This window comes from Onthophagus taurus, chromosome 7, assembly GCF_036711975.1.
Source record: "Onthophagus taurus isolate NC chromosome 7, IU_Otau_3.0, whole genome shotgun sequence".
In the NCBI taxonomy this organism is placed as follows: Eukaryota; Metazoa; Arthropoda; class Insecta; order Coleoptera; family Scarabaeidae; genus Onthophagus; species Onthophagus taurus.
Genome location: NC_091972.1, coordinates 26,942,324 through 26,956,225, shown reverse-complemented (window position 1 = coordinate 26,956,225; position 13,902 = coordinate 26,942,324). Strand labels below are relative to the sequence as shown.

General features: G+C 37.1%; 1 protein-coding gene across 1 annotated transcript in view; it reads right to left on the bottom strand.

The window, feature by feature from the left end:
• LOC111416611 (26S proteasome regulatory subunit Rpt5) overlaps positions 1 to 13,902 on the bottom strand; it is a 14,639-nt gene extending 737 nt beyond the window's left edge. The window contains exons 1-2 of the mRNA XM_023048674.2: positions 13,588 to 13,902; positions 4,288 to 5,140 (exon numbers count right to left, since the gene is read on the bottom strand). Of these exons, the coding sequence (XP_022904442.1) occupies positions 4,288 to 5,140; positions 13,588 to 13,740 (1,006 nt within the window). The 5' untranslated portion in view covers positions 13,741 to 13,902. The remainder of the gene's footprint in view (positions 1 to 4,287; positions 5,141 to 13,587) is intronic.

Here is a 13,902-nt window from a genome sequence, read left to right as displayed (position 1 = left end):
AATCATCCCTATATAAAAGAAATGGTACTCGACAAGCTGTGAAAACTACATGGCAATATACCCCATTAATGCCATTGCAAAGCTATACTCTAGAATCCTGGAGAGGTGCCTAAGGACTTGCATTGAAGAAGAACTGTTTGAGGAGTAGGCGGGTTTCAGACCAGGATGACAAACACAACATCTCATTCTCTCCCTATAACTAATAAGTGCATCAGCAGAGGGAATCTGCATACCAGACATTCTTGGTATGCACTCTGCGATGAGGCGCTAAGACAAGAGGTCTGTAAAGCACTAGAGAAGAAAGGGATCCTCCACAACTGATGAAGGTCATCAGGTCCAAGTTCCAGAAAGTGGAAGGAACGAAGAGGCTTAACGGGAAGACCTCTACCATGTTCGTCATAGAAAAAGTTATTAGACAAGGAGACAGTTTATCCCTATTGCGATTTGTAGCTTTTATAGACAAAGTGGCGAGGACATGCAAGAGATGAACAGAAACTTCGGTCGTCGGCAGTTCAACCTCAGACCGATCATGTGCCAGGCTGTAATATATGCAGATGATGTAGTCCTCATTGCAGACGGACATTGCAACGGACTGTACTTAAGTGGTCAAAAACTCTAAAGGAGAACAGCACGATGTTGGACAAAGTGAAGAGTGAACTTATGGTGGTGTCGACGACAGAAGAACAGGTGGATCACATCCACAACGAATATGATGATCAATTTCTCACCCAGGTTAGTGGATGAGTAACTTCACTATCAGAGGTGAACAGATTGGACAAGGTTACCAACACTTGCTATGCCCTGAGTTGGTGTGTGTTTGGAAAGGATGAAGTAAACCGGAAGACCAACATAAGGGTTTATAAAATGATTGTAACGGTCAGAACTTACCTATGGCAGTGAAAGCTGGACCTAGACTTGCCAGATGTCCCGTATTTGACAGGACGTCCCGTTTTTCAGCCTCAAAATCAACCTGCATCCCGAATTTTTTAATATGACAGTACGGGACAGCACATCGTCCCTTATTTCGGTTACGAGCGTGTTATGCTGCAAAGAATCCCGTCGTCTTATCGCCACCGTGACTAAACTAGTTAATGATTAAACTAATCAAACTTTAGTTAGTCGGTCGACAGCCTTGCATGTACGAAGTCGCACGCGCGCTTTTTCGTTGATTCGTTTCGATTCGTATATCCTCGTTTTGTTGTAGTTTTGTGTTTTGTTACAGTGTACAATGTATAACTCGACCGCAGTCATAATGTCTGATGATGACAGCAGTGGCAGCGAATCAGTTACTTTTAAAAAACGTAAAGCCTTTACCAATACAAGCATAATTGGGAGACCAGTATTTTTGGATAAAATCTTGTGAGGACAATGTGTTCAAAGTTTTCTGCACGCAATGTCGTAAAACAGCATGACAAGGGTGTCGAACATCAAAATAGAGTCAAACAGATGAAAGCAAACCAATCTATTACGAAGTTCTTTGGATCCCAAGCGGGCACGTCATTATCGACGAAAGTTTCTGCAACGGAACTTACAAACGTATATCAGAACATAGTGCATGGACAATCTTACATTTCGTTAGACTGCACATCTAAACTGGCTCCTATCATATACCCAAGCTTCAAAATTGCTGGTGACATGAAATTAGGACGGACCGAAGCATCCAGCATAGCAAGTTCCATACTGGCCCCTCTAGCCATAGAACCAGCCATGAAGAGATTGGTTGATCAAGACATTTGTTATTCAATAGCTACAGATGCAGCAAACCACGCTAACATTAAAATGTATCCTTTAGTGGTAAGATACTTCACATTACAAGACGGCTTGAGAAACTATTTACTGGATTAATATGAAGACGCTAAAGAGGCCTTAAACGATATATTTAGAAACATAAAAAACAAACTTGCCGAAAATGGCTTGAAATTGGAAAATATCTCCAGTTACTCCGCTGATAACGCCAATGTGAACTTGGCTCGTTTTAATTCAGTCTTCTCACGTTTGAAAAATGAGAATCCACGTATACTTGAAGCTAGATGTTCGGCGCACATAGTTCATAATTGAGTAAAGTATGCCACTGGTGAAATAGACTTTGACATCGAAAGCTTGGTGACAAAAACGTCTCGTATTTTTCAAGTCACGCAAAGAGAACAGGTGAGCTAAAGGAGGTGTTTCAGTTCCTGGATATAGAATACTCGCCCTTGTTTCAAGACTACCATTGCCACAGAATCTGGTTCGGGTACCGAAAATATCAACGAAGATATGTTGATGCAGAAATATATTTAGCGTTTTACCACCATGTCCTGACAATTTTTCAAGAAGCTGTACTTCAACTTGAAGGTGCAAACACGCTAATATGCAGTGTACAGAATTATGGACTGTTTAAGGCAAAAACTGAACACTTCAAAACCTACCTAATACTGAAGCAGAAAAATATAAATCCATATTTCTCTACTGGTACAGAGGCGCAGTCAAGTATCTTGAATCAAGATTTGACTTTAACGAAAACATTAATAGTTTTTATCTACAACTATTGAATTATCTATTCGTTATACATTTGATTTTTGACGGGTAATGATACGCATTACCCATGACTGACAAAGTGTTGAATAATGAAGCCATTATTCCACAGTTCTGACACGGCCTACTAATCAAAAAATGAAATATTAACAGGAATGACAGCTTTCTTATATTGAGGTTATGTCTGAAATGTCTATAAAGTTTTTTTTTTTTTTCCTTTTTTTTTGATTTTTTTTTCAAAATTAAATAGTTGTATAGTATTCAACTTGCGTATAATATATACTCAGATTACAACACTCGCTCGCTTCGCTCGCTCGTGTTGCAACTTCATCTTCATGGGTAACAGCCGCCATTATACGCTTGTTGAATAATATACTATTACTTGTTGCAAAAATTGACACTAAAGAATCCAATTCAGTACGAAGACTTGGTTAATACTGTGTCTGAGCTAAATATAAATGTCGACCTAGATGCATTATACAGGGTGATTCAAAAAACCGCTGACTAAAGAATGTTCTGTGCTCAAATCAATTATATCTAAAGTAATAACGGAAAATGAGTGTAATGAAAATACTAAAGTCCTCGACACCTGGATATGCATTCTAAAGTCAACAACACATGAAATTGATGAAAACCATTTTTTTGTGAAACTACTTCAGTTTGTGTTTTCGATCCCAGTCTTCAATGCACTGGCTGAAAGAATCTTTTTCTTCCAAAAAAAATTGACCAAGAATCGAAACAGATTAAATACACAAAGTGTGAAGGCAGAATTACAAATAAAAAGCAACTTTAATCTGACATGCAAAGACTGTAGGTAATTCTCAAAAGTAAGTAATTTGTTTATGCAAAAATTAATGTACCTTATATTACATAAGTTATGTACCTCAGGGTACTACCACTGTACAGGGTGGGCAAATTTGGGTGTTATTACAGGCTCTTTCTATTATCTCAGAAACTATAAGAGATACGAAAAAAGAATCTATAAGTTTCCAGATAGCCGAGATACAGGAGCTGTCTGAAAATCGTAAATTTTGAAACACTCCCTGTATATCAAAAACGAAGAGAGCTATGAAAATTTGGTTTGCGCCATTGTAAGTTTCACAAAAAAGTAGCTCAGATTCGCGAAAGTCGCAACTTTCTATCTTTCATAATAACTGAGATACCCTACAAACCCATCGAAATTAGGACACCCTGTACATTTAGTATCAAAACAGAAATAAGTGGAGTTTTATTACGTAAACTGCATCTCCCGTATTTTAATCCTAAATCCCGCATTTTCTCCAGGTAGATCCCGTTAAAAGAAAAATAGAGCTGGCAACCCTAGCTGGACCGCAAATACAAGAGACATCAGTAGCGTTAATATGGTCCAAATGAAGTACCTCCAGAGGATAGCAGGAAAGATACGACGGAACAGAGTTCCCGCATTCAAGAAGAGCTTAATATGTAGCCGATCGACAGGATGATTGAGTATAGATTGCTGTCTTGGTTTGGCCATGTAACGGTAATGGTCCAACGAACAGGACAGGTGAGGAAACTACGGATACATGAAGGCCAGAACACAGGCTAGACGACCCATAGGAACACCAAGAACAACATGGGAAGAGACACTTATGCAGATTGCAGCCAGTGGAGGGAAGACTATGTAGCAACTCAAGGGTCTTGCTAGGGAGAAGGAAATCTTTAGAAGATGAATCCAAGCCCACGATAGGGACAAAATGGAGGGAAAGAGAAAGAAGAAAACCAATAATTTTCTTCTAGCTTCTACATTCTTACCTGATCTTAAAAGTGCTGGATCCAAAATATCAACTCGATTAGTCGCAGCTATAACTTTAATATCTGATGTCGAACTAAACCCATCCAACTGATTTAAAAGTTCCAACATAGTTCTTTGAACCTCTCTATCACCCGCCTTTTCAGAATCGAACCGCTTCGTACCGATCGCGTCCAATTCATCAATAAAAATGATCGCCGGACTTTTCTCCTTGGCTAATGCAAAGGCATCCCTCACCAATTTCGCCCCATCACCGATAAACATTTGCACCAATTGTGGTCCGGCCAATTTTAAAAATGTCGATTTCGTTTGAGCCGCGCAAGCTCTAGCTAACAATGTTTTTCCAGTTCCTGGAGGCCCATAGAGCAAAACACCTTTTGGTGGATGGATTCCTAAATTCAAGAATTTTTCTTTATGGGTCATCGGCAAAACGACGGCTTCGATTAACTCTTGAATCTGTTTATCTAAGCCTCCAATATCAGAATACTGTTCCGTTGGGCGCTCATCAACCTCCATCGCTTTAACGCGTGCATCATATTCAGCAGGAAGGGTTTCCAAGATCAGATAACTGTCTTTGTTAACACCGACTAGATCACCTGGTTTTAATTTTTCTTCATCAACCAAGCCGATTACCGGTAAAAAGTAGGTTTGACGCGTGGAAGTTTTAACAACGGCGCATTTTCCTTTTCGCTGTGCGTCCAGATCGACAACTGCACCATCTTCTTCTTCTTCTTGAGGATCGACATCCAAAAGCTCGATCACATTCGAAACTAAATAGGGTAAGGTTTTATTAACTTTGATTTTTTCTGTATTTTCCTTAATTTTTTCATTTTGCGCTTGGAGTTCGTGCGTTACCTGGTAATTAAGAATATTCATTATAAAAATTTAATATACAAGGTGTTGCGGTGATTCGGGGCATAAAATTAACCTCATATACTAGAGCAAAAATGATGACAATTCGTGAAAAAAAATTATTATAAAAGTCTTCAAATGGTATGGGCCATCAAAGTTCAGAAATTTTAACATATTTTTCTAAATATTTTCAATACCATTTATGGTAGAGCGTTGAAATTTGGTACAGGGTAAACAAATATCAAGCAAAATCATTGAACCAATTTTGACTTTGATCGGGCGGCGGCAACCATGCTATACAGGTGTCCCTAAAATTTGTTTGCTCAGAACTTTTTTGTTCTCTAGTAACCCTACATTTATTTTTGTACTTGTTAATAGCAAATTTATTTTAGAAACTTTTATCACTCTGAAAATTTTGATAACAATTCAATGGTAACAATAAAAAAACAAAAATTAAAAAACAAATTGAGCAGTCAACTTTCTTATGTCGTTTAAACACAAACGATAGTTTTTTGTTAGTTAAGTTTTTATTAATTTTAAGTGTTCAAAATGGAGAGTTACACATTTAGTGAACAAACTGACATGATTTTGACATTAGGGGAATGGTCGGGAGAAATTTCCGAACCGTAGGGCGCCCAATCGAAAAACATTTTTAAGGATTGAAACCCGTTTAAGGGAAAATGGGACGTTTAAGCCGAAATTTACTAACAACGGTAACGTAAGATCAGTCCCAACACCCGAACTAGAAGATATTCTAGACTACGTAGAAGAAAATACTACAGCTAGTTCAAAAACAACTGTCTGGCGTGTTCTTCACGAGCAACAGCTTTATCCATTTTATTGTTACAAAGTTCAGGAAGTTCGACTGGCTGATTACCCACTGCGACTGCAATATTGCCAAATAATGCAGCACAAAATCCAAATTGATGATCAGTTTTTAGAAAAAGTGCTTTTTTTCCACATTTTCTAAAGATGGAATCATCAATTTGAGGAATTTACATAGTTGGGCGGACGAAAATCCAAGATTTAAGAAAACTTGGAAATCACAATGGAGATTTTCTCTTAACGTTTGGGCTGGTATTGTGAACGATGTAATTATTGGACCCGTTTTCTTGCCATCAAGGCTGGATGGACATACATACAGGCGACATTTAGAGGAACTAGATGACGTTCCTTTAAACACAAGGCAAGGAATTAGGTATATGCATGATGGTGCTCCTGCGCTTAACACACGGGCTGTCCAAGAAGTTCTGAGGGAACGTTTTCCGGGACAGTGGATTGGACGAGGAGTAGGTGCACCGATAAGTTGGCCACCCCGATCAACTGAGGTTGCGAATTGTTGATTCATTTGATCAACTTCGAACTGAGATCAATGTTCACCGCAGAGTGCGCTTTAATTTAAAACGGCGATATCAGGCGTGCATTGATGCCGGCGGGAGTGCTTTTGAACATCTGCTTTAGTACTTTTTGTTCTTTTTTATTTATTACTATTTGTTTATAATTTTATTGTTCTTGTTAATATTTTTGTTAGAATTTTTGTTATGTTCTTGTTTGTTGTTACCGTGAAAATTAAATTTATTGTTTTGGAAATAACATTCTTTTATTCAACTAAAATAAATTAACACTCGATTTAACTAAATATGCACTTAGAAATTTATGCAAATAATGGTTATTAGCTCAGTTCGTTTTTCAATTGTCATCGCCAACTTAGATCTTGCGGAATATGTTTCCTATTTTTGTTTGTTACGATTGAAATTAAAGCTTAACATTTTCGCGTATAACTCGAAAACGGTCAATGTTATCAAAATTTTCAAAGAGTGACAAAAGTTTCTAAAATAAATTTTCTATTAAAAAGTACAAAAATAAATGTAGGGTTACGAGCGAAGAAAAAAGTTCTGAGCAAATAAATTTTAGGGACACCTGTATAGCATGGTTGCCGACGCCCTATCAAAGTCAAAATTGGTTCAATGATTTTAGTTGATATTTGTTTACCCTGTTTACCAAATTTCAACGATCTACCATAAATGGTATTGAAAATATTTAGAAAAATGTGTTAAAATTTCTGAATTTGATGGCCCATATCTTGGATATTTGAAGACTTTTATAATAATTTTTTTTCACGAATCGTCATCATTTTTGCTCTAGTATACGAGGTTCATATATTCATATGAACCTCATTCATATATGAGAGTCACCGGAACACCTGTATAAAATATTATAAAAAAAGAAATTAGCTATTATACCTTTCCATCACTATACTCTATTTTTTAATTCGGAGGAGTAGAATGAAAAGTCACGTTTACACGGTTTACACTAGACCTAAAACTACAAAAATATCGGGTTTAGTGTTAATTCTAGTTTTACACTAGCACTATCACTAGAACTAATACAAGACCTAAAACTAAAATCACTCGGGTTTAGCCCTCTCGAGAGACGTGCGGCTAACATAAGACCTAGAACTAGAATCCTTCGGGTTTAGCCGTCTTGAGAGACGTGCAACTAAATCCGAATGTTTCTAGTTCTCGGTCTACTGTTATTTCTAGTTTTACACTAGAACTAACACAAAACCTACACCTAGAACCATTCAGGTTTAGCCATACTGAGAGACGTGCGGGTAAACCCGAATGTTTCTAGACGGTCGGCAACATCTCGAATTTTCCTAGTGTAATTTTTGCTTAAAACTGACCAATATTTTTGGCGCTTCAATTTGAAGACACTCCTCCGAATTAAAAAAATAGAGTATAGCACTGTTTCCCAAAGTGTGGGTCGCGATCGGATATTAGCTGGACCATGAAACTGTTAGGAACTAATTTTACTACCAACCTTCCAATAAATACTAGTTCTAATAAAAAATTGGTTGGTAATAAAAAACAGCCGGGGAATCCCCTCTGTTCAAATCACTCACAATCTACACTAAAAAGAACTAGCTACCTAGCAGTTTTAACGTTTCGTTCTCTGATCCGAGTTTAGTTAAGTACTAAACTCGAGTTTTTCTTTTATAAACTCACGCTTATCGCGTGATATCTTTGTGCTTAGTTGTTGTGTTCGGCAATTCGTGGAGTGCTTCCTAGAATAAGACCTTATTGTCTCTAACCTCGATAACTGTGTTATATTATAATAATGGACAAGTGGTTAAAGCGGCCAAAGCGATGCAAAAATAAACGATGTTATTTCGGATGCAAAAGACGATACTGAGCCTGATGAGGCTTCCTCTACGAATTCACGTGAACCAAAACGTCGAAAAATTGTGAGAAATATGATCTCGAATACCTAAAATTAGGGTTCACCTGGAATCAAGATACAATGGATCCTCGTCCTCAATGCGTTATTGGCTGCGAAATATTGGCGAATGAAAGCATGCGTCCGAGTAAGTTATCATGTCATATGGAAACGAAGCACTCCCATTTAAAAAATAAGCCGGTGGATTTTATTCAAAACAAATTATTGAATATGAAGTCTACAAACAATCTTCTTTCACATTTTGTAAATATTAATGAAAATGCTACTTTTGCCTCTTATCTAATTAGCCTGAGAATCACCAGAACATGTAAACCTCATACCATTGGCGAGAATTTAGTATTGCCATCGATTAAAGAAACTGTTGGAGTGATGTTTGGAGAAAATAAAGTAAAGGAAATCCAACGTATCCACTTTCCAACAATACCGTTACACGAAGAATTAAGGAGATGTCCCAATGGGCAGAGGATGAGTTAATTCGTAAAGTAGTCGGTAGTAAGTATTTTACGCTACAACTGAATGAGTCTACCGATGTGCAAGGCCTATCTCAGTTACTTGCTTTCGTGCATTACATGTATATGGCAAAATGACGCGCATGAAGACATCTTGTTCTGCAAACCAATTAGTCGTGGAACGGCCGATGAAATTCTTTGTTCAGTAAAGATTCAAGATATTGATTTTTTCCTACCAAGTAAACTGTGACTTCATTGCCTAAATCCACTAATCTTGTCAAATCTTGGATAGCCAACGTACTTCTGTATGTAAAAGAAGAAATTTATGAAGACTATACCCATCTCTTCGCACAGCTTTTGAAATAAACGTGTTTGTAAGGATCGTGTTTTGATATAGTTCACAATTTTTACAGAGGTATTTTATACTGTTTTTAAATCATCAGGCAATAATTTTGCAACCAGTGCTTCTCTATGCTGGCTGCAATGAGTCCACGAAGTATTGGGATTTCTTTCAAGAACCCTTGTGACCACACTGCTATTTTTGCCACACATAGCTCGAGCTCCGTCGGTACACACGGCAACACAGTTCTTCCAATCCAAGCCTTTTGTCTTTATACAGGCTGGTCCATTTAACGTGAGACAAGCGATTATCTTGAAAACGGTGAAAATGAAAGTTGTTCTATGCGAAGGGGGAAACCATACGACGATAACATTTTTTGACCTTGACCATTTTTAAGGTTATATGAAGGTCACGACCAATTTTTTAAATGGCACCAACAAAAAAATAAAAAAATTTTACTGTGTGCTTTTGCCAGTACAACGGCAAAACATCTTTTGAAAAAAATTGAAACTTCTTCAGAAACAATTAACTGTCGTTTACAATCCAGCAAGAACAAATAAGATTTATGAATTTTTAAACATTTTCCTACCTGTTTCGATTACTTTGGTTTAACTTTGGTGCTTAACTTTGGTGTTAACAACAATAGAAACTTGAACAAAAAACAGAAGTGATCAAAACAGACGAGACTACAAGGTCCTTATGATTAAAATTATTTTCTTTTGTCGGTGCACCTCACAGCAAGCTTCAAAGTGTATGAAAGAAAACACGCATTAGCGTTATTCACCATTGCTGAAATGAAAGAGCGCCAAAATGGGGAAGGCGCCTACAGAAATATTGGCAAAGGGTAGACCTTCCAAATAAAAAAAAACCTTATTCAAATCAAGCAATACGTCCAAAAGTTATTGCAGTTAAGGCAAAGTGTTTAAACTAAGTAATTAAATCATGGATACTCTAAGTCTGGCAGAAAAAGTCGAAATGATTTTTATGTATGGAGAAAGTGGCAGAAAAGTTGCCGATAGTATAGCTTTGTATCGAGAACGTTTCGCTGATCGAAATACGCCTTCGAGAAGTACCTTTTAGAGAGTTGTGAATGATTTCACTAACACTGGAAATGTGGAATCCAGAAAGAGAACTCGGCGAGTAACTGTAACTACGGAAGAAAAGGAAATTGCGGTATTAGCTAGCGTCGAGGTAAATCCTCAAGTTAGCACTCGACGACTTGCAATTGACGCCGGAATATCGAAGACCAGCATTTTAAGAATATTAGAGCGCAATAAGTATCACCCATACCACATTTCATTGCATCAACAGCTTTATGGAGGTGATTTTGAAAATCGATTAACATTTTGTCAATGGGCACAAGAACGAATGCGGTTGGACGTCAATTTCTTTGGTAACGTGCTATTCTCGGATGAGTCTACTTTTACAAACAAAGGGTAAGTCAATAGACATAACATGCACTATTGGAGCGTTGAAAATCCGAGATGGTTGCGTGAAGTAGAACATCAACGACCTTGGTCGGTTAATGTTTGGTGTGACATAATTGGTGATAAACTGATCGGTCCATACTTTATTGATGGTATGCTGAATGGGGAGAAGTACCGACATTTTTTAGATAACGTCTTACCAACGTTACTTGTAGATTTGAGCAGGAAAGAAAGACAAAATATGTGGCTGCAAAATGATGGGTGTCCAGCACATTTTTTACATGAAGCTTTAGATCGGGATTATGCTGGGCGATGGATTGGAAGGGAAGCTCCAATTTCCTGGCCTGCCAGATCACCTGATTTAACGCCTCTCCATATTTTTTTTTGGGCGACCTTAAGGATAATTTTTATCGCGAAGTACCGACTACGCCAGAAAACATGAAACGGATAAGAAATGCTTGCAGAAATAGTAGCCAAGAAAACCTTTTAAAATGTAAAGAAAGTTTTAGTAGAAGGGTTAATAAATGTATTGAAGTGGGTGGGGAAATATTTGAACATTTATTATAAATTTTATACTTGTTGATTAATAGTATAGTTTAATCATTTTTTATAAATAAACAATATTTAAAACTATTTGAATAAAAAAATTATTTAGATTTTGTCTACAAAAGATGTTTCGCCGTCGTACTGGCAAAACAACACGGTAATTTTTTTTTTTTTTAATTATTTTACTTTTATCCATAGATTCAGATCTTGCAATCATAAACATAGGGTGCCATCTAAAAAATTGGTCGTGACCTTCATATGTCCTTGAAAATAAGGTCAAGATTAAAAAATGTTATCGTCATATGGTTTCCCCCTTCGCACAGAACAACTTTCATTTTACATAAAAATGGACCGTTTTCAAGATAATCGCTTGTCTCACGTTAAATGGACCACCCTGTATAAAGACAAAAGGCTTGGATTGGAAGAACTGTGTTGGCGTGTGCACCGACGGAGCTCGAGCTATGTGTGGCAAAAATAGCAGTGTTGTCACAAGGGTTATTGGAAGAACTGTGTTGGCGTGTGCACCGATGAAGCTCGAGGTATATGTGGTAAAAATAACAGTGTGGTCACAAGGGTTCTTGAAAGAAATCTCAATACTTCGTGGACTCACTGCAGCCAGCATAGAGAAGCACTGGTTGCAAAATCATTGCCTGATGATTTAAAAACAGTATAAAATACCTCTGCGAAAATTATGAACTACATCAAAACACGATCCTTACAAACACGTTTATTTCAAAAGCTGTGCAAAGAGATGGGTAGGCTTCATAAATCTCTTCTTTTGCATACAGAGGTACATTGGCTATCCAGAGGGAAAGTTTTGCCAAGATTAGTGGAATTACGCAATGAAGTCACAGTTTACTTGGTAGGAAAAAATCAATATCTTGAATCTTTACTGAACAAAGAATTTATTCTCAAGCTAAGATACTTGGCGGATATTTTTTAAAGTTAAACGAACTTAATTTGTATCTGCAAGGATCGGAGGGATCCGACATTTTTGCAGTTCACACTAAAATTCGAGCGTTCATGAAAAAGCTGGTGTTGTGGAAGAGATGCATCAAGGAAGGCAAATATGATTGTTTTGAAACGTTTCTGGGTCTGCCATTTCACTCATTTAATGGAGTTGAAAAATAACTTTGACGTCTATTTTGGGGAAGAAACAATGAGATGGATTTGTAAATGCGTTTCAAGACAACTTGCCAACTGGATTGTCACTAAAAGCAAGTGAAGAACTTATTGACTTAGCAGAAGACACATCGCTAAACACCACCTTTAATTGTATGCAATTAACGAAATTTTGGCTTTCACTTGCTTGATACCCATCCTTGCTTATTTGATGAAGCCATAAAAGGCCTCCTTCCTTTCACTACCTCCTATTGATGTGAAGTAGGATTTTCAGTCATAGTTCACATTAAAGCTAAGTGCCGAAATAAATTGGATGTGACAAATTCATTGCAATTAAAAGTAAAATCAAAATTGATGCTAAAGCGGTAATGGCAAGAAATAGGAAACAAATACATTGTTCTCATTGAATTATCACATCTTATATTTAGTAAATAAAAATTTCATTAATCTGGATGTCTTTTTTTTATTGAACAGATCTTAGCACAGACAGTTACGATATTATTTTATTATCGAGAAGATGCTGTGTAGTAGCAATAAACAATGCTGCTTCTTTATTTCATATTAGGTAAGGGTACATTGGTCAGTTTTTACAGTAAGCCCACCTTTATCCCATATAAATGTGGTCATTGTGTTAGGTGTGACATAATTGGTGATAAACTGATCGGTCCATACTTTATTGATGGTATTCTGAATGGGGAGAAGTACCAACATTTTTTAGATAACGTCTTACCAACGTTACTTGTAGATTTGAGCAGGGAAGAAAGACAAAATATGTGGCTGCAAAATGATGGGTGTCCAGCACATTTTTCACATGAAGCTTTAGATCGGGATTATGCTGGGCGATGGATTGGAAGGGGAGCTCCAATTTCCTGGCCTGCCAGATCACCTGATTTAACGCCTCTTAATTTTTTTTTTGGGCGACCTTAAGGATAATTTTTTCGCGAAGTACCGACTACGCCAGAAAACATGAAGCAAATAAGAAATGCATGCAGAAATAGTAGCCAAGAAAACCTTTTAAGATGTAAAGAAAGTTTTAGTAGAAGGGTTAATAAATGTATTGAAGTGGGTGGGGAAATATTTGAACATTTATTATAAATTTTATACTTGAAGATGCTGTGTAGTAGCAATAAACAATGCTGCTTCTTTATTTCATATTAGGCAAGGGTACATTGGTCAGTTTTTACAGTAAGCCCACCTTTATCCCATATAAATATGGTCATTGTGTTAGGTGAGTCCCAAACATTGAAAATTTTTTATGATGAGTCATGGTCCAAACAACTTTGGGGTATGCACAGTTAAGATTTTACTTTATATTTTATTACTTACTCTCATAACTTCGCTCTTCATAATTTTAATCTCGTTGTCTAATAACCTTGTCCGGCTTATAATTTCGTCGGTAGGCATTCGAAGTACTTCTTCACCGAGCGATTCTTCGCCATCGTCCCAAATGGACTTATCTTCCAACGTTGACATCTTCATTCGTGCAGTAGTTCCTAATTCGCTTTCTTATTTCAGTTTAGAAATCACAAAGAATACAAATGGGATGACAAGAAGTTAATTGCAATAAAACCCTCACGAAACGGTTTTGTCTTGTGTCGGCTGTCAAAAAAACGCGAATCACAACGAAATGTCAAAATAAGC